This window comes from Aspergillus lentulus (assembly GCF_001445615.1).
Source record: "Aspergillus lentulus DNA, contig: Alt01, strain: IFM 54703, whole genome shotgun sequence".
NCBI classification, from domain to species: Eukaryota; Fungi; Ascomycota; class Eurotiomycetes; order Eurotiales; family Aspergillaceae; genus Aspergillus; species Aspergillus lentulus.
In genome coordinates, this window is record NW_028322123.1 from 629,354 (window position 1) to 655,194 (window position 25,841).

At 50.8% G+C, this 25,841-nt stretch overlaps 8 protein-coding genes across 8 annotated transcripts; 3 read left to right on the forward strand and 5 right to left on the reverse strand.

The window, feature by feature from the left end:
* Positions 1-475: 475 nt before the first annotated feature.
* On the forward strand, positions 476-4,744 carry ALT_0183 (serine/threonine-protein kinase chk1; the record flags this gene model as incomplete). The annotated part of the gene is made up of 3 exons (XM_033561492.2): positions 476-561; positions 626-2,112; positions 2,736-4,744. The coding sequence occupies 3 exons, from the start codon at positions 476-478 to the stop codon at positions 4,742-4,744; spliced, it is 3,582 nt and encodes a 1,193-aa protein (XP_033417383.2).
* Positions 4,745-5,745: 1,001 nt separating this feature from the next.
* On the forward strand, positions 5,746-6,617 carry ALT_0184 (3,4-dihydroxy-2-butanone-4-phosphate synthase RIB3; the record flags this gene model as incomplete). Its single annotated transcript, XM_033561490.2, has 3 exons — positions 5,746-5,809; positions 5,897-6,014; positions 6,101-6,617. 3 exons carry the CDS (start codon positions 5,746-5,748, stop codon positions 6,615-6,617), a joined length of 699 nt encoding a protein of 232 aa, XP_033417381.1.
* A 581-nt stretch (positions 6,618-7,198) lies between these two features.
* Positions 7,199-8,071, reverse strand: ALT_0185 (transcription factor TFIIE subunit TFA2; the record flags this gene model as incomplete). Its single annotated transcript, XM_033564348.2, has 1 exon — positions 7,199-8,071. The coding sequence occupies one exon, from the start codon at positions 8,069-8,071 to the stop codon at positions 7,199-7,201; it is 873 nt and encodes a 290-aa protein (XP_033420239.1).
* A 613-nt stretch (positions 8,072-8,684) lies between these two features.
* Positions 8,685-14,767, forward strand: ALT_0186 (putative filament-forming protein (Tpr/p270); the record flags this gene model as incomplete). Its single annotated transcript, XM_033564349.2, has 2 exons — positions 8,685-8,976; positions 9,027-14,767. The coding sequence occupies 2 exons, from the start codon at positions 8,685-8,687 to the stop codon at positions 14,765-14,767; spliced, it is 6,033 nt and encodes a 2,010-aa protein (XP_033420240.2).
* Positions 14,768-15,278: 511 nt separating this feature from the next.
* On the reverse strand, positions 15,279-16,007 carry ALT_0187 (transferase hexapeptide domain protein; the record flags this gene model as incomplete). The annotated part of the gene is made up of 1 exon (XM_033564350.2): positions 15,279-16,007. The coding sequence occupies one exon, from the start codon at positions 16,005-16,007 to the stop codon at positions 15,279-15,281; it is 729 nt and encodes a 242-aa protein (XP_033420241.2).
* A 394-nt stretch (positions 16,008-16,401) lies between these two features.
* On the reverse strand, positions 16,402-17,124 carry ALT_0188 (Mg-dependent acid phosphatase; the record flags this gene model as incomplete). The annotated part of the gene is made up of 1 exon (XM_033564351.1): positions 16,402-17,124. One exon carries the CDS (start codon positions 17,122-17,124, stop codon positions 16,402-16,404), a length of 723 nt encoding a protein of 240 aa, XP_033420242.1.
* Positions 17,125-17,644: 520 nt separating this feature from the next.
* On the reverse strand, positions 17,645-19,613 carry ALT_0189 (uncharacterized protein; the record flags this gene model as incomplete). Its single annotated transcript, XM_033564352.2, has 4 exons — positions 17,645-18,744; positions 18,801-19,422; positions 19,481-19,528; positions 19,590-19,613. The coding sequence occupies 4 exons, from the start codon at positions 19,611-19,613 to the stop codon at positions 17,645-17,647; spliced, it is 1,794 nt and encodes a 597-aa protein (XP_033420243.2).
* An 856-nt stretch (positions 19,614-20,469) lies between these two features.
* On the reverse strand, positions 20,470-25,409 carry ALT_0190 (ATP-dependent DNA helicase MER3; the record flags this gene model as incomplete). Its single annotated transcript, XM_089598933.1, has 12 exons — positions 20,470-21,385; positions 21,438-21,615; positions 21,667-21,882; positions 21,940-22,037; positions 22,089-22,243; positions 22,294-22,869; positions 22,926-23,614; positions 23,665-23,763; positions 23,830-23,846; positions 23,895-24,906; positions 24,984-25,079; positions 25,148-25,409. The coding sequence occupies 12 exons, from the start codon at positions 25,407-25,409 to the stop codon at positions 20,470-20,472; spliced, it is 4,314 nt and encodes a 1,437-aa protein (XP_089456597.1).
* Positions 25,410-25,841: the final 432 nt, after the last annotated feature.

Sequence of the window (25,841 nt, forward strand, 5' to 3'; positions counted from 1 at the left end):
AGCTACTGCCAGTCTACTGTATATCGGACATTTTAAAGCAATAGTTTCGGAGGTCCACTGTGTTAATCCATGCCAGTGCATGGAGTTTATTCTTTCCAACTAATACTTCTGCTCCCACTTATGCATACTGTCCTCTAGATTGCTACATCTTTTATTATCTCCGTACTATCGTATGTCTTATCGTTGCTATGGAGTACGAGGTACTCCGTACCCTCTTCAGCCTGCTCACTTCTGCGGCCGGCGGGCATATCAACACATTACCCAAATAGGATAAAGTGGCTCGCGTTCCCCGGCGCACCGCGTATTACGCCCATGGTCTTTCGACTCATTGACCCTTGCTTGTCGTGTCCAAGACACCACAAAGAACAATGGTATTGCGCTGAACCTCGCTGGGAGAAATTATCTTTGCCGCCCGTGAATCAATAGCGTTCATTTTTCATGGTCCTGGCTGGGCTTGTTTTAAGCCTTGAACACAATGCACCACTCTCAGCTTGCCCCGCTGCCTAACGATCTGCCCTTTCGGATTGTCTCCAAAACGATCGGTCAGGGTGCCTATGCCTGGTATGTTCTGATGCTTCTACATTTAGCTTGTTGGGTTGTCAATTTCAACTAATGCGTTGCCCAGTATAAAGAAAGCCTGTCCCTCGAACGCCGATAACCCCATTTTTGCCGTCAAGTTCATCCATAAAGAGTATGCTGCTCGACATGGCAAGATCAGCCCTCGACAGTTGCAAATGGAAGCGACGGTACATAAACACATCGGCGACCATAACAATATAATCTCGTTCTTTCAGACCGGCGAGGATAGCGTATGGCGATGGATCGCAATGGAACTGGCCGAGGGCGGAGACCTTTTCGACAAGATCGAGGCTGACGAGGGTGTGGGCGAGGATATCGCTCATGTGTACTTCTCGCAGCTTATCAGTGCTGTGGGATATATGCATTCAAAAGGGGTCAGCCACCGGGACATCAAGCCCGAAAACATGCTTTTAACTGCCGACGGAAATCTCAAGATCGCCGATTTTGGGTTAGCGACGTTGTTCGAGTACAAAGGGGTCACCAAGCTCTCGACAACTTTCTGCGGCAGTCCTCCATACATTGCGCCAGAGGTCATATCGTGTAGCAACCGTGGTCAGGTCAAGGGAGCGGGTTATCGCCCAGATCTGGTGGATATCTGGTCGTGTGGGATTGTACTCTTCGTTTTACTGGCGGGCAACACGCCGTGGGACAGTCCGACAGACAGCAGCTACGAGTTTCATGAATATGTTGCGACGAACGCACGAACGAGTGATGAACTCTGGCAGAAGCTGCCTACAGCAACTCTGTCTTTGCTACGCGGCATGCTGAACGTCGACCCTAGTAACAGATTCTCCCTTGAGGATGTGCGACGGCATCCTTGGTTTACCCGACAGAATCGGTACCTTGCCCTAGATGGCAAGCTCAGAGACTCTATCAATCTAGCGACGACCATGTTCGAATCGCTGCACATCGATTTCAGCCAGGATCCGCTTTCTCGACCGCACAGGACTGGCAGCTTTGACCCGGAGCGGATGAGGTTGGGCGACGGAGACTTGGATACAGAACCGAGAATCTCCTCCACTCAGCCAGAAATGCCGAGGGGAGATATGTTGGTAGACTGGGATACACCTCACATGGCGGATGTATTTTCGTCCACTCAACCTACGGGAAGGCCTTCCTCCAGCGACGACATGTTAATGGCGGGCTATCTAGAGGACGAGCCCTCCATGTCGCAATTTTCGCCTCATCCTTCCGTGCCGCTCAGTAGAACGCAAAAGGCTCAGCGCTTCCGTGACATTGTACCTGCTCGCCCTATGACTCGCTTTTTCTCCACGTGGGAACTCAAGATTCTCGTTCCTCTTGTGTGCGAAGCTCTCCACCGCCTGGGGGTTCCTGTTCCCAGTGTGCCCGCGGTTTCTCCAGGAGACACATCTTCAATGATCCGAATCGTCACCAGAGATGGCAGAATGTGCACATTGCAGGGGAAAGTAGTCATCGAGTACGTTTCAGAGGGGCTCTTTGAGATTGAGTTTATGAAAGTGAAGGGTGACCCTCTCGAATGGCGACGTTTTTTCAAGAAGGTCGCTGTCCTTTGTAAGGATGCCGTCTACATACCCGATAGCTGAGCTGGCTTTGAAGTTACACGACTTCCGGGGTTGCCAACCCAATCCTATATCCTTTTCGATTCTTTCTTTCTCTCTCACTTCTTTCTTGTCTACTATGTTTCTATTCTTAATGTACGATTGACGCGAGTTACGATGGTTTGGCTTTGGGATATTGGCAGGAACACAGGCGGTTCTTTTCGTATTCAGCATACTAGACCAATAGAAATCATTTCTCATTTGATCTGGTCCCCAGCTGAACGCTACCTCTTTTAGATGAGAGCTTCGTGATGAAATTTTTCCAAGCTTGGACTTCAGACCCAGTCAACACGTGACGTCAGTCTAGGCTTGTTGATCGCGGGGAAATTAACGGATATGGAACCCGATCAGGAGGGGAACAGTTTGGGCTGTCTTACATCGTGAGCGGGTTTGATCTTCTATCTGCCCTCCATGCTGTGCCTTTCTAGATCCTACCCATGGAAAACCTCCCCGTAGAGATTCTTTCCAAGATTATCGATTGTGAGTAGTCGATGTCTACGCCTTAGCTGCGAAGAGCTTACCCCGCATGACCTGTGACAATCTATAACTAACGCATTTCCTTCTATTATGGACTAGATCTTACCCCGGTCGAGCAGGTCCAACTTCAATCTGTCTCGAAGCGGTTCTTTGCTCTCGCGCGTGATAACACGCGATGGAGACTTCACTGTTATGAGGAATCATGGGCTGCTTCAGAAGCTGCCCGCCAGAACCGGAGTATTTCAGAAAGCTTGAATGCGAGATCTACGGCGCCCTTGGGCTCACTAGGGCAGACGTCGCTTCTCTCCTTAATTCAACCACAGCATAGCCTTTGGAATGGGGGCTCATCGGATCAGTCTGGCCTGAACGAATCGCAGAATCCGTCATTTGCTGAGCGAGCGAGAGCGGCGGCGGCGTGGGACCCCTCGTATGAGGGAGAGGATGTCGACTGGTACTCTGAATACATCGCACGACATGGACCCATGTCGTTCAGTTGGTTGCAGCAACCATTCACGAAGAAAGACCCGGGAGGGAGGAAGATTTACCGTGAGGTCAAGGGCATGGGGCTGCTCCGGGATTGGAGCTCGGCGAGACAGAACAAGGTGGTGGCTCCGCTTGACGATGGGAGCGTCTGCATCTGGGATCTGAATCATTCTCATTCCATCGATTCAAAGGCTACAAAAGGAAGCGTCCTCGGAGTCAGTGCCCCGGGGATCTTGATGGCAGATCTATCTAAAAGACGGGATCCTGTCTCACGGTCGGCATTAGAGTTTATCAACCTGGGCCAGAGTGTCAGCGTGGACTCTATACGTCGGAGGGCTTACATGGCTGTCGGAAATGCGTTGAATGAGGTCGATCTTGAAACTCTTCAGGTGATTTCACAGCAGCGTTATCCTTGGTCCATCTTCGCACTATCTCAGGAAACAGACTACTCAGTTCCGCTCACCGTGGCTACCACCTTGAGTATCCACATACACGATTCTCGATTGTCAGCCTCCGAGGAAGAGGCGGCCATCAATCTACGTTGCGAGGAGCCAGTCACTGCGTTAGTGCCGGATTCCCAAGTCTATGCGCGTCCGGATTCCCCGCTTCTACAACTCCAACCTGATGGTCGGCCACCTTACCGTATACGTAGCCCTGATCCCTCACAAAAGGGCGCGGACTATGCACCTCTCTTCCAGCCTGGCCCTTTATCGCTTTTACACCCTCCCGCACCGCATGTGAACACGATTCTTCTTGCAGGCCGCTTTCCGAGCATATTGCAATACGACAGGCGGTTCTTCCCTCGGCTACAGAACACGGTGCATTCAGGCGGCCGTCTCTGTGGCCTTACTTCTATGCCTGCTCCCCATTTTCCTGTATCATCATGCTCGACGTATCCACAGTCACATAAAGTGGTAGCCTGTGGTGAATACAAGGGAAGAGGCTCACTCGAGCTCTATGATCTAACACCCTTGTCCCTGAACAGCGAAGACAGCCCGCCGGAAGTATCTTCCAGTATGAATGCTGTATATCAAAACCGTCAAAGTGCCGCGAGATCGAAGGTCCTGTCTGTAGAGTCGCACGGGACTCGCATCGTCTACTCGGACGCTGAGGGTAATATCAAATGGGTCGAACGAGACGGCCGTGTCGATGTTCGCCGCTTCAATCTCAACTCCTATCTACAGCAGGCCCGAAGCCAGAACAACCGACAATCGAGCCTCAAAGCTTCAGACGAGGTCGCCGAGGACGACGACGAAGAAGAAGAGGAAGAGGAAGAGGGCGCCTCCGGGCTCTGGCGAAGCGTTTTCCGCTCTCAGTCTGATGGTGAAGTTGCTCGCAAGATCTTGCCTACTGGTGGGAACTTGACAGGGGATGAGCTCCTCGTCTGGACGGGAGAGCGAATTGGCCGTGTTGTGCTCTCCGCCTCTTCCGGTGACAACCAGGGCGAAGAAGATGACGATGATGAGATGTCTATTGATGGGGACCTGGACGACTCTGCTCGCACAGAACTGCGAAATAGAAGACGAGAACATCAGCGACAGGAACGAGAGTACGCCCGAAGGATGCGCAGAGCGCTGGAAAGGCAGGCGGACGAAGTCCGGCGTATGGGAGGATTCGGACTGTGATTGGAAATAGTTGCCATGATAATTCGATTTCTTTAGCATTTAGACAGCGCTCTCTTTCATAGACCAGAACAGATGTTTGTCGCTCTATCAGAGTTTTGGATACGAGATTTGTGTTCGCATTAAGATCATGATGACCAGGAATGATCACTGCATTACTATCCTCATATGAGCCACGCGTAGACCTGATATTTACCATCAAGCGGAGCCTTTAAGAGCAGTCGTGTCAGATCTTCCAAATTGTCGTCCAAGAAACGACAAAGACACATCATCTCCGACGGCTTTAGCAGCGAAGCGCAGCCTATTCTCCTACCCATATCACGTCTCTTGAAACAAAGATCACTCCAGTGGTCCATGGACGCTACCACATCATTCATTCGGGCCGTGCTCATGTTTGTCGGCCACTGTCGGCAGCCTCGGCCGGTGAATTCATCTGCCGCGGTGACCGGTGGACCTGGAAAGAAAGTGGAGGATGAGTCCTCATTAGACTTTCTGACAAAACATTAGTGATCGCTGATGATTTGACAGGGAGACTTTCTACGCTTCTATCATGTGCACTCTTGCTGACTTGCTCGTATAATCTCCTCTTGCATTTTCACTCTTGGAGTCCGTCCGTTATCACTCCGGGATCAATTGAGGATATCCTTGAGGCTTTGATAGTCGTCTACAGTGTTCATCTGCATGCATCATTCTTGAGCCGTCCACGCCGCCTCCGAACTTCCCCGCGTGCCGATATTGAGTCACTGACACAATCACGCTGGTTTCTCAACTGCCGGTCAATTGAGCAGGGACCTTGTTCGATATATATCACCGGAGGGACGCAATACTTGGAGAGACATCTGGTACTACCCAGACGGTTGTTTTCTGAAGCCCAAGCCCCTCTACGGCCGATTCGGAGATTCAATCATCATCAAAGCTGCCCCGCGTGAACTTGCCGAGGGGCAACAATTATTCATACATTTTTTTCCTACCATCGCCTCGATCTTCAATTGCATAACTTCACAATGCCTTCGCCTTCAGATCCCAGCCAGCAGTTCGATTCTATCGAAGACTCAATCAAGGCTTTTAGTGAGTTAACCTCACAGGTTGTTGCGCCACCTGCGCGAGCTCCGAGGATTGGGAAACGGAGATACTAATGGTTCATGCTCAACACAGAAAACGGAGAATTCATAATCGTCCTTGACTCGCAAGATCGTGAGAATGAAGGCGACCTTATCATCGCCGCGGAGTCGATCACAGATGCGCAGATGGCGTTCCTAGTCCGCTTTACAAGGTTGGTACACCCTCACCTGCCCTCAACTTCTAACGCTCAGAGCGCTTCTTGAATACGGGCTAACTTTCCGTCTTTTGGAACTACAGTGGTCTGATCTGCGCACCTATTACCCCTGAAATCGCCCGCCGCCTCTCCCTGCCCCAGATGGTCGTCGAGAACGCAGATCCCAAGGGAACTGCATACACCATTTCCATCGACTCCAGCGACCCCTCCGTCACGACGGGGATCTCCGCGCAAGACCGCGCCCTGACATGCCGCACGCTTGCCTCCCCAACTGCCAAATTCGAGGACTTCCGACGGCCGGGCCACATTATCCCGCTTGAGGCGAAGAGCGGCGGCGTGCGCGAGAGAAAGGGACACACGGAGGCGGCGGTCGAGTTTTGCCGTCTGGCGGGTAAGCCGCCTGTCGGTGTGATTGCTGAGTTGGTGGAGGATGGTGAGCTCGTTGAGGGAATCCCGGAGATCCGGGGGAATAATGGTATGATGAGGCGCGATGGGTGCTTGAAGTTCGGCAAGAGATGGGGGATCAAGGTGTGCACGATTGAGGATTTGGTGGAGTACCTTGAGAGGACTGAGGGACCTGTTCCGAATGGGAAGCATTGATCGCTTGATTTTTGGATTACTTCAGGTTGCATATTTTTGTTTTGGGAATTCTTTCCACTCTCATGTACATGTGAACGGCTCTTGTCTTGCGCTCTGTTTGGCCAGGAAAGAAAAGGTGTACCAATAAAATACTAGATCACTTGGATATATATTTTCACTCATGAAGTCCTTGTAGAAAAAGGCAAAGCATCATGAAACTACTGTGTATATTTCCTGAAGACAGATAGTGGTAAGTATAGTCGGCAGCTTCTCGCGGCAGCTTTCTATGGGAGCAAATAAAAACCAGTAAATGGTGAAGTATGACGAGAAGTAATTGGATTGGAATGGGTATCTATCTTGATATCTTTTACTAGTAAAAACGCCAGTTGAAAGCATAACACAACTGAGATCGTCCGCAATTTATAGTATGAAATGGTACGCCAGATTCGAGGAAAGCCCCGCCCAACGCCGATGAATGCAGGTGCAGTGTCATTTGTGAGACATGAACGGAAATAGAGAGCGGGTAAAAAAAAAAAGGCATGGTCAAGAATTGTCGGCTCAATAACGAAGCCAAAGACAAGGTGTTCAGCGGGAAGCCATGTCTACCGTTTGAGGTGCGAATAATCTCTCAAAACGCCCATCATATGGGTGTTGGTCGTCTTGCCACTGCGACGAGGTTTCTTGACCTTTTTCTGCTCCACCTTTGGGCGTACCTTGATAACCTTGTTCTTGTTTGTTGGAGTGATACCAGCTTTCTCCAGCTCTTCCTTGACGGCCTGCTGGTCTGGGACTTTGATCTTCGCCCAAATCTGGCGGAACTCATCATCAAAATGCTGCACCAGCGAGGGATCGTTGGCCCAGACCATCTTCGCATGATCATCCTTCTTGTTTCTAGTGACCAACAATTTTCCTTCTTTCTCCAGCCTGTTAATTGTTTCTTCAACGTTGGGCCAGCCTTCCCGGAGCTCACGGACGCTCATGCCGGCAGCGGTAGTCTGAGACTGTAGCTTCTGCAGGAGTTGCTCCGCGTTGCGGATGTTGTGAGGAGGCCGAAAAGCGAATGTACCCTCCCCGTTCGCGCCACTGGGATCATACAAGACTTTTTCGTGCTGCGTGAGAATTCTCCGTAGTGCCTGAAGGTAGCCTTCGTCGCTTGAGCGGTGCTGGAGAGAGAGGTACGAGACAATATCGGAATACCTGAGCGGGACGCCCTTCGATTTCAAGTGCTCAACTGCAAAGAGCACCTGTGTCATGATGTCCTTGCCCGTGCCGGTATTGGCAGGCTGCGAGTACACGATGTCTGCATTCTGCCTCTTCCGCTGTGCGTCGCTACCTGGCGTTGGTGTTGAGGTGGAGGATGGTACCTGAGAAGTGCTTGTCGAGCCGTTGTGGACAAACCGTCTCTGCTGCGGCATACGGTTCGCATAGTCGGTAACGCTGGCGTTGAAACTCTTGAGCTGCTGCTGGAGTGACATGGCTGCGATAGCTGGTAATGACGTGAGAGATGCTTGTGTTTGATAGAATGAGGCGACGTCCGGCTCCAAGAGCCAAAAAGGGCTTAGTTTAATCTGATCCGGAGCATATAATTAGATCAATACCTTCCCTAATCGAATTCAAAGTCGTCACCCGATAAAGATGCAGAGGACAGATGCAGTGTGTTGGGGAAGGGGAAGAAGTGATTGCGACTGCTATTCTTCGAAAGCCATAATTGGTATGCTGAAGCCTCAGGCAAAACATATCACGTGCTCTGAGAGACGCGCTAACCGCGTTTGGAGCAGCAATGCAACGCAAACGCATCTCATTTATCCTTCAAGACCGACATTCATCACTCGACAGAGGACTCACCTTCACTTTTCCTCTGTCGGTCATTTCCCACATTTTTGTATTTACATCGTCATGTTATAATAGACCTATTTGAGCGTTGTGTGCACTTATCTTGGAGTAGTGCATGTTACGCGCGCAACGACATCATCGGATTGAGCTAGTGACCTCTGCGCATCTTCCTGACTGACCGATTGCTGCGCAAATTTCACAGTCATCAGCTTTGAAAAGGAAGCGGCTCGATACAACAGCCGTTCTTTAGCCATTATGGCCACTGCTACCGTCGAATTGCCTTACCTCGCGAGCCATTACACTATCGCGGAGTCAACACTTACCACCCTTACCCAAGCTCCCACAGTCGAGCTAGTCAACCAGTTGCTGGAGGCAATTACCAAAAAAGCGCATGAATATGAGGAGCTCAAATCCGACAAGCTTCGTTTGGAAGTGGAGCTTGAGAACGCGGTTCGCAGCAGCGACTCAAAGATCAAGGTGCTGAAAAGCTCTGTGGAAAAGGGCCATGCCGAAGTTGAGGAGGCAAGAAAGAAACTGCACGAATCAGGTTGGCTGTGACGCGTCCTTTTCTGACTACACCTTCTGACATTTATCTAGAAAATGCTCGTTCGGCCCTAGAATCCGAAATCGCGACGCTGAAGTCCTCGACTACTTCCAATGAATCCGAAGTCAACACTCTGAAATCCCGTATTTCCTCGCTCGAAGCATCGAACAGGGATACCCTAGGGCTTCTTGAGTCAAAGAGTGCTGCGTACGACAAGCTTGCGGAAGAACTTTCCACCCAACACAAGAAGACAATTGAATTGAGACGCGAGCTAGCTACTGCCGAACAAAATCTTCAGGCCGCGAACTCGGCATCCGCCAGCGCCCGCTTCCGTGAACAGAGCTTGCAGCAGGAGCTGGACTTGACGAAGAAGAACAACGAATGGTTCGAGACGGAACTGAAGACGAAGTCTGCAGAGTACCTCAAATTCCGCAAGGAAAAGACCGCCCGAATTGCCGAGCTTCAACGTGAAAATGAGGAAGCCAACTCAACCATCGACTCGCTAAGGCGCAGTGAAAATGCCCTCAAGAGCCGTTTGGACGAGGTCGAGCAACGATACGAGGAGTCGCTTTCGAGCATCCAACAACTCAAGGAGGAGGCTATCCAAGCGGCTGAGTCTTTCAGAATCGAACTGGATAGTGCTAATCGTCTGGCTGAATTGCAAGGCAATGCCGCGCAAACTGCCAAGCAGCGTGTGCAGGAGTGTCAGCTCGCTCTAGAAAAAGCCAGAGACGATGCCGCCGAAGAGATCTCTCGACTCCGCGTTGAGATCGAAACAGAGCACGCTGACAAGGAGGCTGCCGAACGCCGTGTTGCTGAACTAGAGTTGACTGTTACTCAATTGCAGTCGGAAGGTGCCACTGCCGGAAGATCCATGAGCCCAGCTCGTGGCTTGAATGGTACAGGACCCAGTACGCCTGTCCGTCCCGGAACTCCCAGTGGCGCATTTTCTCCCAGGACCTCGCGCTCCAAAGGAGGACTTACTCTCACTCAAATGTATACCGAGTATGACAAGATGCGAACGATGCTTGCCACAGAACAGAAGACCAGCCAGGAACTCAAAGCGACCCTCGATGAGATGGTTCAGGAGCTCGAAGCCAGCAAACCGGAGATTGACGAATTGCGGGCTGACCACGCACGACTTGAAAATGCCGTTGTCGAAATGTCTAATATCCTCGAGACAGCAGGAAAGGAAAGAGACGATGCAACCAAGGAGGCACGGAAGTGGCAGGGCCAGGTGGAGGGATTGGCTCGCGAAGGGGATATCTTGCGTCAACAACTTCGTGACTTAAGCGCTCAGATTAAGGTTCTGGTTATGGAAGTTGCTGTCTTGAAAGAAGGCGAAACCACATACGACAGGGATGAACTCGAGAAGATCGCCCGCAAGGAGATCGACGACTCGTCGGCGGAACTCAACCCAACCGGCCGATTTATCAGCCGTCATCTAACGACGTTTAAGGATCTGCATGAGCTTCAGGAGCAGAACGTCACACTTCGGCGAATGCTGAGGGAACTCGGTGATAAGATGGAGGGAGCAGAAGCTCGTGAGAAGGATGCCGTTCGCCAACAGGAGCAGGAGGAGCTGAAGGAGCTCAGAATTCGTGTGCAAACGTACCGTGATGAAATCACTAATCTCGTTGCTCAGACCAAGAGCTACGTGAAGGAGCGGGATACCTTCCGCAGCATGCTGACAAGACGTCGTCAAACGGTTGGGGATGCTTCTGCATTCTCCCAGTCGCTTCCTCTTGGTGCGGTCCCAGCGAATGTTGACGACCAAGGGAGGGATGTGCCCGACTATGCGGAGTTATTGCGCAAGGTGCAAGCCCACTTTGACAGCTTCCGGGAGGAGTCCGCCACCGACCATGCCTCTTTGAAACAGCAAGTCAATGAATTATCACGGAAGAATAGTGAATTGCTGAGCGAGATCAGTCGCTCAAGCAGCCAGCTTGGCGCTGCCACTCAGCGAGCTGAGCTGTTGCAGAGCAATTTCAACATGTTGAAGAATGAAAATGCAGAGCTGCAGAAACGCTATGCTGCTCTCCTGGAGAACGCCAACCGACAAGACTTGAGAACCCAACAGGCTGCCGAAGACTTGGTTGAGACGAAAGGTCTCGTCGAAAGCCTTCAACGTGAGAACGCAAACCTGAAGGCCGAGAAGGACCTTTGGAAGAGTATCGAGAAGAGGTTGATCGAGGACAACGAGGTTTTACGGAATGAACGCAGCAGGCTCGATTCTCTCAATGCCAATCTGCAGACCATCCTCAACGAGCGTGAGCACACTGATGCTGAGAGTCGCCGTCGTTTACAACTCAGCGTCGAATCCTTGGAGTCCGAGTTACAGTCTACGAAACGTAAGCTTAATTCCGAGGTTGAAGAATCAAAGAAGGCTGCTCTCCGCAGGGAATATGAACATGAGCAGAGCCAGAAGCGGATAGATGACCTTGTGGCAAGTTTGAGCTCGGTTCGGGAGGAACTGGTTGCCACCAAGACGACTCGGGATCATTTGCAGACCAGAGTGGATGAGTTGACGGTTGAGCTACGGAGTGCTGAAGAGCGTCTACAAGTCGTACAATCCAGGCCAAGCATCTCAACTGCCCTGGCCGAGACAGCTGCGGCGGCAGAAGAAGGCGTTCCGGATACTGGTTTGACCCGCGAACAGGAACTGGGCATTCAGGTTTCCGAACTGAAGCGTGACCTAGAACTGGCTAAGGGCGAACTCGAGCACGCTAAGGAGCAGGTCGAAGTTTACAAAACCATTAGCCAGGAGACCGAGGAGCGCTTGCAGTCAGTCACCGAGACGCAAGAACAATATAGGGAAGAGACCGAACGTCTTGTGGAGGAGAAGGAGAAGAAGATTCAGGATCTTGAATCACGGATTGAGGAGATTTCGTCGGAACTTTCTACGACAAACAACGAGCTCTCTAAACTTCGGGATGAACAAGGTGAAGCTGGACGCCGCTTGGAGGAACAGAAGGCTGCCTTAGAGGCCGAAATTACAAGACTGAAGGAAGAAAACGAACGTCAAATTGCGGCGGCTCAATTCCACCAGGACGATCTCAAGGCCCAGGCAGAAATTGCCCAGCGCGCGCAGCAAAATTACGAAAGTGAATTGCTTAAGCATGCCGAGGCCGCGAAGAACCTACAAGTCGTTCGTGCAGAGGCCAATCAATTGAAGCTGGAGCTGGTCGAATCTCGAACTCAGGCCGATACCTACAAGAAGGACCTCGCTCAGAAAGAAGAAAGCTGGAGTGAGCTCAAAGAACGATACGAAAGTGAGCTTGCAGAATTACAGAAGCGTCGTGAAGAAGTTTTGCATCAAAACAACTTGCTGCATACTCAGCTTGAAGGCATCTCAAGTCAGATCGCCGCGCTGCAGAAGGATCGCGCCAACATTCCGGACAGCGAGCAGGACGAAGGAACAACAGCACCGAACCTGGAGGGCCTTCAGGAGGTCATCAAATTCTTGCGACGGGAGAAGGAGATTGTTGATGTGCAATACCACCTCTCCACACAGGAGGCCAAGCGTCTCCGCCAGCAGCTCGATTACACACAGTCTCAGCTAGATGAGGCTCGTCTCAGGCTAGAGCAGCAACGCCGTGCAGCCGCAGATAGTGAACACACTGCTTTGAGCCATAATAAGCTCATGGAAACATTGAACGAACTCAATCTTTTCCGCGAGAGCAGCGTTACGCTGCGCAACCAAGTCAAGCAGGCTGAAACTGCTCTCGCTGAGAAATCTACACGTGTTGAGGAACTTTTGCAGCAGATTGAGCCTTTGGAGACTCGTATCAGGGAGCTGGAAAATATCGTGGAAACGAAGGATGGGGAAATGAAGCTTCTACAGGCTGACCGTGACCGCTGGCAACAACGTACACAGAACATCCTGCAAAAGTACGATCGCGTTGACCCGGCCGAGATGGAAGGCCTTAAGGAGAAGCTTGCCTCGTTGGAGAAGGAACGAGACGAGGCTATTTCAGCTCGCGACACGTTACAAGCACAAGCTGCAACTTTCCCAGAGCAGCTCAAGCATGCTGAGGATAGGACGCAAGAACTGCGCACAAAGCTCACAGAACAGTTCAAAGCCAGATCTAAGGAACTCACTGGCCGCATCAACGCTAAGCAACTTGAACTGAATGCCGTGATGCAGGAGAAGGAGGTCATTCAGGAGGAGCTGAACACAACCAGGAACGAACTGAGTGAGCTCAAGACCAAGATGGCTGAAAGTCCATCCGCAGCAACTGCACCTGCACCTGCTGCACCCACTGCACCCGCTGTTGAGCCAACGCCCGCCGTCAACTCGACACCTGCGTCTCAGTTCCCGACACAAACTTCTATGCCAAGTGATGACGAGAGAGTGAAGGCGCTAGAGGAGAAGGTTCAGCGTCTCGAGGCGGCTCTTGCTGAGAAGGACGCTGCTTTGGCTGCCAAGGACGCCGAGTACGAGGCCAAGGCCAATGAAAGAGTAGAGAAGCTCAAGGAGACGTACAATAAGAAGATGGCGGAAGTGAGAGCGGCTCATCGGCAAGAAGTTGAAAGATTGTCGGCCAATCAACAGGTCGCACAGCAAGAGCCTGGAACGCCTATCTCGAAACCTGAACAGACTCCCGCAACCCCTTCGCATCAGGAGGGTGACCTACCAGAGCTCACGGATGTTCAGGCGAGAGCCTTGGTTGCAAAGAACGAAACGATCCAAACGATCGTCCGCAACAATATTCGGGCAAAGGTCGCGAAAGAAACAGAAAAGCTGAAGCAAGAATGTGCAGAGTTGGAGAAGAAGTTTAATGAAGAGAAGGAAGCCCTCAAAAAGGCATATGAGGAGAGTACAGATGAAAAGGTCAAATCTGCCGTTGAGTTATCTGACAAGAAGACCCTTGTCCGTATCAGCATGCTCGATACTCGGTTGAGAACTGCACAGGCCAAACTTGATGTCATCGCGAAGGCAGCTGCCGAAACTCCTCAGAAGCCCGTCGTTGAGGTATGGGAAGTGGCGAAAACCACGAAGGCTCCACCTGTTCAGGCACAAGGAGCCAAGTCAACATCAGCTGCACCATCTGCACCGGCCGCACCGACTGCTGCTCCCGCTCCAGCGCAAGTTGCTACAGTGCCACCACCTTCTGCAGTCGCGGCACCTACTGCAACAGCCGAAAACCAAGACCAACAAGCTGCTGCTCCCGCTCCCGCTCAGCAAGCGACCGCTGCTCCCCCTACTGGCTCAGTGCCCGCTGAAGCTCAGCCTCAAGCCGATGCACAAGTACAGCAGCCGCAACAAGAAGCCGGTCCTGCGCAAAAGCCGGCACCAAATCAACCCGCAAACGCAGTTGCTCAATCTCAGAATAAGCAGCAACCCTCATCGCTACCTAATAAGCCTCCTGCTGGGGGTGTTCTGAGGGCGCTCCAATCAGGGCTCCCAGTCGCTAGAGGTGGTCGAGGTGGCGCTCGTGGCGGCTCTCATCAACAGAATCCATTCGGCCCGCAGCCTGCTGATCAACAGCAACCGCAGCAACAGCAGGCACAAACCCAGCAAAGTCAGCGTGGCACTGGTCTCCAACGTGGCCGTGGCGGTCGTGGAGGAGCTGGTCGAGGTGGTCATCAGAACGTGCAGGCCGGCAATGCCCCTCAAGGGCAAAATCCGTCCAGTCCTGGAGGAGGGCGCGGCGGACTCAATGTTCAAGCTCGCCAGTTTGTCCCTCAAGGGAGCAAGCGGGCAAGAGAGGACGGAGGTGAGACTGGAAACGAGGCCGGCGCCAGTGGAGGGAAGAGAATGAGAGGAGGTGGCCATGCCAGGGGTTCTTGAGCCATCTATCGACATAGACTCGGTGTTTGTTTCCTTTTCACGTGCATGTACCTTTACTCCCGGATCTCATTGTGGTTTACAGCATTTATGAATATTCCAATGCCTATATTCTGGTTCAACAAGGCATGAGGCAGTCGAAAATAAGTCATTTCCTTTGTCTATGATGCCTATTTTTGGAGTCTGTACGGTAATCAAAGAATATTTGCATCACATAATTCTTCGGCCTCCTTATTAATCTATTGTATGTGTAGTGGGTCTGCAACTCACTGTGTATGATCTGGGGTATATAACAAACATAAAGACAGTATCATATAACATCGTAATGCACCCTTCGCACTCATAGCATGGTTTGTGCAGTAATTTCGGTCAACTCCAATGTACTGTTTGTTCAGAATGAGCCGCTCATATGTTTCTCTACTTCGACCAATTGACACTGGACGCCGTGTCCAAGACAATGGCCGAAGTAAGCACTTATCAACAGAGCCGGATATCAACTCTCGCACGAACAAGATCATTTCCTCCTGGCCCCAGCAGATGCAGATGACCCAATAAGCCTGGCCACTACCTCTCTCTCCTTCTGTAATACAATCAACCGCGCATCCTCAACCACCTTGGCGTCCAGTGCCGACACGTCCTGCCCAGCCGCAACAGACGAGCTCGTCTTCCCCGTAGCCCGTTTCCTCCTTTGACAGGACCCAGCCCCCGAGCCCCAAACCACAGTCCAATCCTTTATCACCGTGTTCGCCGCAACCTCACAGCCCGAACAGACCTTTGAATGCGCACCCAGAGACACACGCCGGTTAATGATGGCTAGCGCCTCGACCGTAACGAAGGAGTGGATGTGCGCGCCTGGGAAGACGGTCACAAGCGGACCGATCGTCACTCCGTTCGATATCCGTGTTGGAACCACTTCTTTCGGCGCGGGCGGGAGAGAAGGTGGTGTGCTCGGCGGGATGCCGATTGTGCTCTTTTCGCTGATTATGCAGCCTTCGCCGATGATAATGGGCCCGTCGTATGAGTAGATGCGTGCGCGCGGATGGATGACCGTCCCTGCGCCGACGGAGATGGGGTGTGTGCCTTGGAATATTACCGATTCGGCGACTGTAGCTGTGTTGTGGGCGGCGACGGGGGCTCGTGGTGTTGGGGATGGAGATGTTGACGATGAGGGGGAGGTGCGTTGGTGCGGATTTGGGGGTTTGAGATGCGTGTCAGGCCTTGGTTGACTAGCTCTGGGGTCCATTGTTCATGAGGACCGGCTGGTCCAGGGAGTGCCGTGTGAATTTTGTAGAGAGACTTTCTTGCTGTGGTTATTGATGTGATGGTAGTTGATATCGGGAAGCTTTTGGCGGAGTTTGGAGATCTCCGTGTCTTCTCCGCCCTATTGCTGTTGTGCCATGGGCCTGCTTTCAGCTACCACAGGTAGAGTCATTTGGTGGACAATCTAAGGTTCTATTTTCATGAAGAGGATTCGACACAAACGGTTCCAAAAACGAATGGTCGACCTAGTATGCGATCTTGTCCCCTCTGGGTATCTTGAAGCTAAATTCTAGCGGTGTCATGCAATGTATCCGAACCCAACGCCATTCCCAGCATAAAGCCATATATATACAGAATGTTCATACCGTCTTATTGACCTAAGCGTCTTCGTGACCCTGCTTCCGCGCCCCTGGCTTGATTCCGTTTCTCTTTCTCCAAGCCCAGACACCGCGATCGACCTCCTCCTTGGTCATACCATCTCTAACCAAGCAGAAGGTGACCCCTAATTCGGTTTCGACGTTCCTGTTGCGTGCCTCATCATCAAAGAACAACATATCCTCGTAAGCGATCTCGCTGGCTTGCTGGATTTTCGCAAAGTGTTGTGTTTTAGTGGCAGGGAAGATTTGGACATAGTCAAAGTAATCCAGAGCGCGGACAGACTTTGTTTTCGCCGCAGGATTGTCCGAGAATGTCGGGATAATATGAAGCGCTTTGAGCATATCGCGAGCTAAATCAGGAGCATGCGTGCGAGAAGCTATCGCAAGGGGAATCGAGCGAGTCTTGCAGGAGTACACAATTGACGAGACGGCTGGGTAGAATGCGAATGATTCGTTCCATCTGTGGCGTGGTTTCCGGGTCAGTAAGAGGATATGGAGACGGACATCAATGCTTGATTCAGGTACATACTTGTCAACGCAGCGAGAATTGTTATCGCGAGGCTTGATGGGTGCGCTGACGTGCGTATCAACCCAGAACGGCCATAATGTGTAGTCCAGGTCAAATGCGATTAATTTTGGTAGAGGAAGACCGTCGTTGAAGGTTGCGGGGGCTGTAGATGCGTCTTCTAGCGGTTGAGTGTTTGTTCTCTTGTTTTTCATCATATTGTTGGTATTCGATGCCCAGAGTGCAGACAGGAAAGAATTTGTTGAATTCGCCTTTTCTATTGCTTCTGGTCCGAGTAACTCAATTGCTGTCCGATCCGTGGTCCGGGGAGATCAAGGTACTACGGAGTATCTCCACGTGCCTACAACCGATAGCAATGGATCCTCCATCTCCTTCTACTCGTCCCTACTTACGATTGATGAATTTGAATTATATCGACTACAGAGACAAAAGATCAGCGTATCGGATGTTCAGTGAATTCAATCAGCCTCTACATACAAGAACTTATTTCATCCTGCTTTCCTGAAGCTTGAAAAGTCCAGCTAAACCCGAAAACCATTCATCATAAAAACATGAAACCTGATAAATCCCAAAAGTTGAATTCCCTTTTTTTCGTGTTTTCCGTGATTCTCATCTTTTTTTGACAAGCGACTCCATGTCTCGAAAGAAGGACGTCGCTTTCTCCTTAAGTGTGATACGATTCTCTTGGTCTTCAAGGGCGGCTGATAGATCACGCTCTCAAGTCAAAGAGCTGTAGGTGATGCATTTGACAGTCTCAAGGAACTTCCAAATCTGTTGGTGATCTTCCGCTCCTTTGATGGTCAGCTCATAGCTCACAGCATCCCAATCCGCAGCGTAAGTCATGATGCGGACTTGCTGTTGGTGACTGAGAATACCGTCAGCGCCGACAGCATCCGCGATAACCTGACGCCAGAACGCAAAGGGCAGTCCGAAACGCCATTCTCGCTTACGAGAGCTGCGAGGGACTGAACTGGGATGGCTTTTACCCTTTCCTGAGCGGGCTGCCTGGCTCGGCGGTGTGGATTCCTTTGTCTCTCGAAACTGGACGTCTTTGTCGTGGCCGTTGGTTTGCTGAACTTGCTGCAAAGAGGGAAAGTTGACCTCAAAGTGCTTAGCACCGGGATGAAAAGGTCCGACGGCGATAGGTTCGAAAAGTTCATATTCTTCAAAAACGTATTCTGGACTCTGCTCCACAGTTTCTTCTCCTTCTTCGACCGTCTCAACTATCTCGTCTACACCTGAGGGCTCTTCCTCAGAGGGAGCTTCGACGGTGCGGTCTTTGTCGTTTAAAAGCAAAGCGCGGGAGACAGTCATCATCTTCAACGCGACTCTCCAGATATCGTTGCTGTGTACTCCCTCTTTCTTTAGAGCCTCAATACACACTCTCTTGGCGAGTCTAGCGTGCTCGATGTCCAGCTTCTTCTGCAGCTTGCGCTGTGCCGCATTCTGGTCATCGTCCTCACTAAGCTCGTCCTTTGCAGTGTCATCGTTAGACTTGTACTCGCGCACCAACTCGGCTTTGTCGAGAAGCTTGCATTCATTCGGACCAAGGCCGTCATTTGGGAGCCAGACGATGCCCTTGCATTGCTCTGCTGCTTCTGGCAGGATGGGACATTTTCCACTGGGTAGAAAAGCCAAGAGCTGCTCGGGACTGCGGTGCATGCTCAGCATGCTTGACAGATGCACAGCACAACTGCTGGTCAAGTTGGTGTTGGAAATAATAAGGAACGGGATTGAGCGTAGGCCTCGAGTGCAGGCATATCTCTTCAGCTCTGCATAGGTCAGCTTCTTTGTGGCGCAAGTAGCGTGAGAGGAACCTAAAAGAGCATATCGTCAGTGTAAGCTATTTAAGACGACTGAATGCTTGACTTACCATTCTGCTGTGCAACTTTGCTCTTCTTGGGGGATTGCTTCGAAGACGCCTTCTTGGTAGCTTCGATTTCCTTGCCGTTGATCTTGAGATCTTCCAGCTCGTCTGCGATGGCGTTACTTTCGAGGTCACCCTCGCAGCTCATCCCAACGACCGCTTCGGCATCAGCTTCCAGAAAGTCCAGATCGCTCTGCAGGTAGACACGTGCGAGGACCCCGATACCCTTCTGCCCAAGTGGATTATTTCCGAGATCGAACTTCTTTAGCAGGAAACAGTTCTTGAAGGAGTCAAGAAAGCCGTACCATATCTCCTGCTCTTCGGGGGTGCAAACCACAATGTTGTTATGGGAGATGTCCAATTCTCGAAGATCGGCAATACTAAGCTTGATCACTTCAGATAGCTTCCGAAGCGATATGACCGTGAGCTGGTTGCCCTGCAAATGCAGCTCGATCACCTTGGCAGACCCTGCGGGGTGCTCCTGATCGCAGTACTTCATGCAAGCGATCAGGTCATCAATGAATTCGGCAAAGCCCTTGTCAGTGAGTTCCTTGCCCGAAACATCAATTTCCAGATTCGGATCTCTTGCCGCAGCTTTCGCGCCAACGCCGGGTGTGATTCTCTTTTTCTGCGAGGCGACAAGTGTCAGTATGTGCCTCATATCGATGTTGATGAATGAAACTTACCAGATCCTTGGACACAACTTGTCCGGCCTTAAGGCCTGTGATTTTCCTCTGTCGGTGCGGCGTTAGTCTGGATTCCTAGCGAAGATCATGTTGGAAAGGGACAACTTACAGCTGAGTAGTTCAACTTACCCATCTTGGGCAGTCGTCAGACCGACGTTTGTCCTGTTCAAAAGCAAGCATCAGTCATTGTTCTTGAGTCAAGAAAGTGTCGACAGCTAGGCACTGTGAGAATCTCCCAAAAACCTAAGACGCGACCAAAATGCATGGAGAGAGGTGTAGAAGAACTGCACTCACCTCGATGGTCAGGGAGTATCAAGATGGTTGAAGTGCAATGCTAACACGCTCAGGAAATCTCGCGAGAAAGAAGTCTAGAGAGGTAAGAGGCAGCAGTTAACTCGCGAGATCAGAGACTGCAGTGTGAATAACACACCATAAGACGATAACAGAACTGCTCTTGGAAATGGGAAGGCTTGTATACCTAACTTGTCTTCTTTGACGAACTCAGAGAAGGTGGTTGCGTGAGATGACGGACAAAGGAGAATGAGAGAGAGAAAAGACATAAGTCCTTGTTTTCTCTGATTGTTTACATCTCAAGTCATCTAGTGGGATACCCTGCCTCCAGGACGCGCTAGGCGTTGAAATTCACGGAGGTTGCCATGTACTCTGGCGAGACCATTCACGTTGTGCTTTCTTCTACTATCTGTTGCTTTCGCTGGGCTTCTCTACAAGGGTAGTAGGCAGTGAAAGGCATAAAGAAGGATAGTAGCAGATGAGAATGAAATCCCTTTGACTTCTTTGTTAGAATATCTAATAAAGATGTGGTGTATCTGCTACAGTCTCAAATATGGTATACAGATATGCGAGTCCATCCTCGTAACTTGCCCTTGAACTTCGACAAACAATACCATCAATCAAATCTCCAGTCTCATATTCCATATTTCTTTCCTTCAATCCTGGCATTGCTGTTGCCTCCTCCTTTGTATTACCGTCTAGAAAAAATTGACAATGTCTTTGAATTCATCCAGCAAAGCAGGGTCGATGTCATCCCAGTCCTTTGGCACCTCTGGTAGGTTCGCGGAGCCCTGAATGCTCCCGTTTGTCTCTTTCCCTATAGCAGTTTCAACTTGACCGCGAGGAATCCGAGACAGCTCGTCATGCTTCATTCTTTTCTCCATCCTTTCGTCAGAGAGGATTCGTCCGGTCTGCCATGAGAGGTCCCTCTTTCGTCCGCGGTGCTCATCTGAGACTCGGGAAGGGTCTAGCGCTTTGTCGACGTCCGTCTCAGAGGTCCTTGGAATATCAGCCTCATTAGGGACAGCATTTCGTTCAAACATGGAATTATCCGGTAGTACTAATGTCTGATCTTGCTTTCCCGTGGCTGAAGTGGCAGTGTGGATTTTGATTTGTTCTGGGGAGTCAGTGGATGAAGGTTGAACAGTATACGTGAACAAGTCATCGACGTCGGTCCAAGTATCATCCGCCTCGGTTATATCATCACATTTACTGGCAAAGGTTTCGGTCTCCCCTTTCACCTGATTCGTGCGCGTACTACAACCCACCAGCAACTTTGATGGCGAGGGCAAGTCGTCAAAGCTATCATCACCATAGTCACTTGAAGAGCATTGAGGCTTGGAGACATGGCTGGTGGAGTTGAGGTGGAAAATGTCCCCGATATCAGTGATATCTGAGTCGATACCCGTGGATCCCACGTCCTTGGTGTGTGTCTTACCACTACTCTTATCCCGAGCCTCGATCGTCGAGGTCCTTCCAGCCTTTATTCTAGGAATGCTGGCTGAGAGTGTCAGCTGGTTAAGTCCACTCTTCGCCTGATTGCCATTAGCAGACTGCTTCCGGGCGGCTTTGTGTGGCTTCTCGAGGCCTTCTCGGCAGCAGAGATGCTTGCACCTATCCATGGTTCAGCTCCCTTTCGGATGGATAGCAGTTGGTTGGAATTTACGTTGATTTGTCCTTGCACCTGTGGTTACACGCATATCTGCCATTGTCTAGCCGAGGTGGCTCTTTCTCGGTTTCAGTAATTGGATTCACAGGCTTGCGGTCTTTCAAGCCTTTCTCCTCAACCCGACTCCGGGAGGTGCCGGTTGACTGGTCGACGGCAGCCCAGTTGCTTGCCTCGTCTGCTCAATATTGTTTAGTCTGTGTCTACGGCAGGTTGAGTGGTGACATACCTGTCTCCATCAAGTCGTCAAAGAGCCAATCATCATTCTCGATACTATCGTCTGCTCCTTGATCATTTTTGTTGATCGGAGTGTCGTCGGTGTCGCGGCTTGGGACATTCATCCTTGGCCGCTGCATCAACTCCAAGGCTTGACTTTCCCTTGGCTGAGATGGGAAGAAGACACTTGGCAGCTCCGGTTTCAGCTCCGCAGACCTCAAAGTACCGGCTATTGGGATTGAGCAAAACCTGCGAAGGCGCGGTTCAAGCTAGGAGTTTAACATACCGATCTCGTCACACATCGCATAGCATGTTATATATAGGTGTGGGCTCTTCAGCTCTGCATCTAAGGGTATCTCCTGACTCTGCTGAAGTTTATTTGCACTATAAGGCCGTCAGCTCGGCAGTGCGATTATGAAGGCTGCCCAGTCATACCTGATACGCCGAAAATCTATCAGATGGCCGTCGGAGGCCTCTGCTAAGAAGCAGACATACACAGGTCGCCGCTGGAAGAAAGTCGGGGTTTTCTCATTCATGAAAGCAATCTCGGCCTTGAATCGTATCTTTACAGGTTTTCCGGGTTTAATTTCCTAATAAGCTATCAGCGAGACCATCTCGCCAAGAGATCAGAGAAACATACCTTTCCTACCAACTTGACATTCACTCTAAGCTTAGGAAAGTCGGCAACACGGGCAAGTAGTTTCATCCCGAATGGCGGATTCCTACTCATGATCATATCAATGCGATGGGGCTCTGTGGCTTCCAGGGCGTCGATGCTGGTAACCCCAGCTGCTGCAAGTTTTCTCACTGCCACGATACCGACTTGGTCGATTTGCTTCATCTGCAGAGGACAGTTATCCCAAACCTTGGCCCCAAAGCTTCTTGCGAGCTCGAGGGCATTCCTGGCGGTGATTGAGTCTTCAAGGGAGATTTTGCAATCTATCACGCATCGAATGAGCCTATTGATATGAGAGAACACGAAATTCTTGTCCTGCTGAAAAGCAAACTTGTGTTTCTGATATTGTTCGCCGTCCGGATACTCGACCCCACCGAGCTCTGACTGGATGAGCAATAGGATCTTATGAGCTGGAAGCGCTATATCAACTTTCACCGGGAACCTTATGCCATTGGCTCGGTTCAGTTCTTTATACAGCGACTTCTCGCCTGCCTTGAGCCTTATCTCGCGGAATTCTTCTGCTTCAGCAATTGCAGAAAGCTGAATAGAACCATTAGAATTTCTCCTATCTTCGAACAGAGGACGGGCTGACCTACCACTTGAGATATAGTTGCGTGAGCTTTCAGGGCGAGTAAAGTTTTCATGGTATCGAACCGTACATAATACCGAGCCATGGCATCTCCGAATGGTGTGGACTTGAGACGTTCAGAAGCAACTAATCCAGTCTCTTGCAGAAGTTTGATATCTTTCTCGCAAATCTGCCTAAGCATCTCGTCTTCATCATTCTTCCTGGCCCCTTCCTTGAGTTGATAATGCTTTGGATTTCTTCTCAGCCTGACAAACAGAAAAGTACCCGCAAGCCATCTGACCGCGGAATCGACATCAGTGACGGTACCTAATCCAATCTCGGCGTTCAAGTGGTCGATCAGGTTGAGATGCAAACAACTCTCAAGTGTCTCAGACCCAGATACGAGTTTTTCATAATGTTGAACTCGTTCCTTTCTCGTCATGATCACTGCAATAGCGCTATCGTCGAATTGAGGTCGACCAGCTCGACCAAGCATTTGCATCATCTCGAGATCGGAGTATTCTTTGCAGCCACCATCCTGCCAGCCTACTGTACCCTTGATAATAACAAGGTGACATGGGAGATTGACCCCCACTGCCAGGGTTGAGGTACAGCAAATGACGGCGATATGTCCCTGCAGGTACCCAGACTCAACTGTATGGCGATCAGCAGGGTCAAGACCGGCGTGATGAAATGCAACTCCTGCCATCAGCGTGTCTGTGCCATCCAGTTAGTTCTATACCCACGAACTGGAGATCAGTGCGTACTTCTGAGGTCCGCATTGTGGGCTTCGAGATACTTGCCCGATGCTGTCCATAGCCTTGCCGGGGGGTTGGTCATGGACCATAGACGAGCAAGCTCTTTTGCTGTAGCGACGCACGATTTCCTGGTACAACAGAAAATCATGATTGGCTTTCTACATGAATGCGTACCTAGAATATCGGGGAGCCTGTAGACCTCAGTAACATCCGCGACAGGACAAAATTTGCATGCTTACTTCGAACCGCATAACTTGTCGAAGGCAAAATCATTGCTGTGTGACTGATAACCATACACAAACTTCTGGAGCTTGACAGGGCGAAAATCCTCCCCGAAGTGCTGTCGGTGCGCCGGTACATGTTGGTTCGTCGCGTCTTTCCCGAGCCAGCTCGCAATATCCTCCGAGTTCGGGACCGTAGCACTCAGCGCAACGAAGCGAACATTCGATCCGAATGTCTTCATTCTTGACACAACCGCTTCCAGCGTCGCACCACGAGCCTCCTTGAGAATGTGAACCTCATCAATTAGGAAAAGCTTAACCAATTGCATCAACCGCGCATGATCTTTCCACTTCCGAGTCATGCTGTCCCACTTCTCGGGTGTGGTGACGATGATCTGACTGTTCTGGACACTCCTGAGCTGCGTATGATCAGTGTCGCCAGTTAGCTCCGCACACTGGAGTCCCAAGGACATGAACTTCCTGTTCCAGTCCCGAAAACGCTCGGAGCACAGGGATTTGGTCGGTGCCTGGTACACAACCTTGAAGCGCTCATCTTTCAAAGTGCTGAGCAAGCGACAGATCGCCAATTCCATGATGACTGTCTTACCGCTTCCAGTAGGAGCTGCCAGCACAATATTGTCATCGGTCTTGTAGACACGCTGGAAACATTTCGACTGTACAGCATTGAAAACCGGGAAATGGAAGATGGACCGGTAGCTATCCGGAAGCTCATGTACTGAGACAAGGACGATTCCTCTAACTGACATGGGAATATTTTCGAAGGGGCTCTTCTGACATTGCGCTGTACTAATCGATAGTGTAGAACTTCCGTGTGACGGCGATTCTTCCTCATGCAATATTTGGTCTTCGTGGTACTGTCTCGAAGGCCCCTTCGCTTGATACTCTCGCTCCCGACGAGTTACAATCGTCTTTCCGGGCTGCAATCGACTGAGCGGACTAGAAGGTGACCCCAGACCTAGATCCGATGAGCTAGAATCCAAGTTTCGGAGGGGCGTTATGTGGGAGCTCGCTGCGTTCATTAGTCTTTTATACAGGATAGGCGAGGCATGAGCGTACTCTGGAAAAATCTAGATACCTGCTTCTCACCATCATTTCTCTGTTGCACCGATGGATAGTTCAAGTTAGCCGGCTGCCTCAATGGATTTGGGTTGCTTCCATCCGACTGAGCAAGCAGTTCGAGGTCTGGAATCTTTCCGTCAACTCAATCCACGACCCCATTGTATCGACTCGTCGCCGTCAAAATCACTCACCAAAGGCGTCCAGTTGATGATCATCGCTATGGAAGGACGGCAAATCCGGACCAACAAGATGGCTACAGTGATCGACATTCTCAGATTCATGACCTCGAGGTCTGTTCCAAGGTTGGGAGATCTGAGCGCCCTCGATAAGTCTTTGATCGATAATTGCTTTTGATGTAGACAACCCAGGCTGGGCCCGCCTTGCGCCCATCGGCCTTTGGTTGAAAGCACTATGTCGTGTTATTGAGAGGGGCTCGTGAGATTTGCGCCCCATGATGATCGACAAGGGACAGACAGCGTCCAGCTTCAAGAAGCTTTAAACGGAGAAGATGAGTGCAAGAGATTCAGTGGAACAGCAGCAAGCCCCGAAATGAGGAGGGGCCAGGCGGGAGGGCATAGATGCCCCAGGCGAGAAGAGCACGTGGGAGAACTCGATGCAGAGGAGTTAACAAGACAATCATTGAATCAAGTGCTGTTAAATATCCTTGGGACGAGAAGCTCGACGTCCAGCTCGTTCATATTCATTCATTCAACCTTATACACTCATACACATCAGGACATCTCCCATGATTCACGCTATATGAGATATAATGACCATCACACTAAACAACCAAAATCAAACCATGGTCACAAAAGGTATAGAGTACAAGGACTTGCTACGCTTCCCTCCAAAAGAAATGCAATGACTCGGAGTCGGACATTCTTA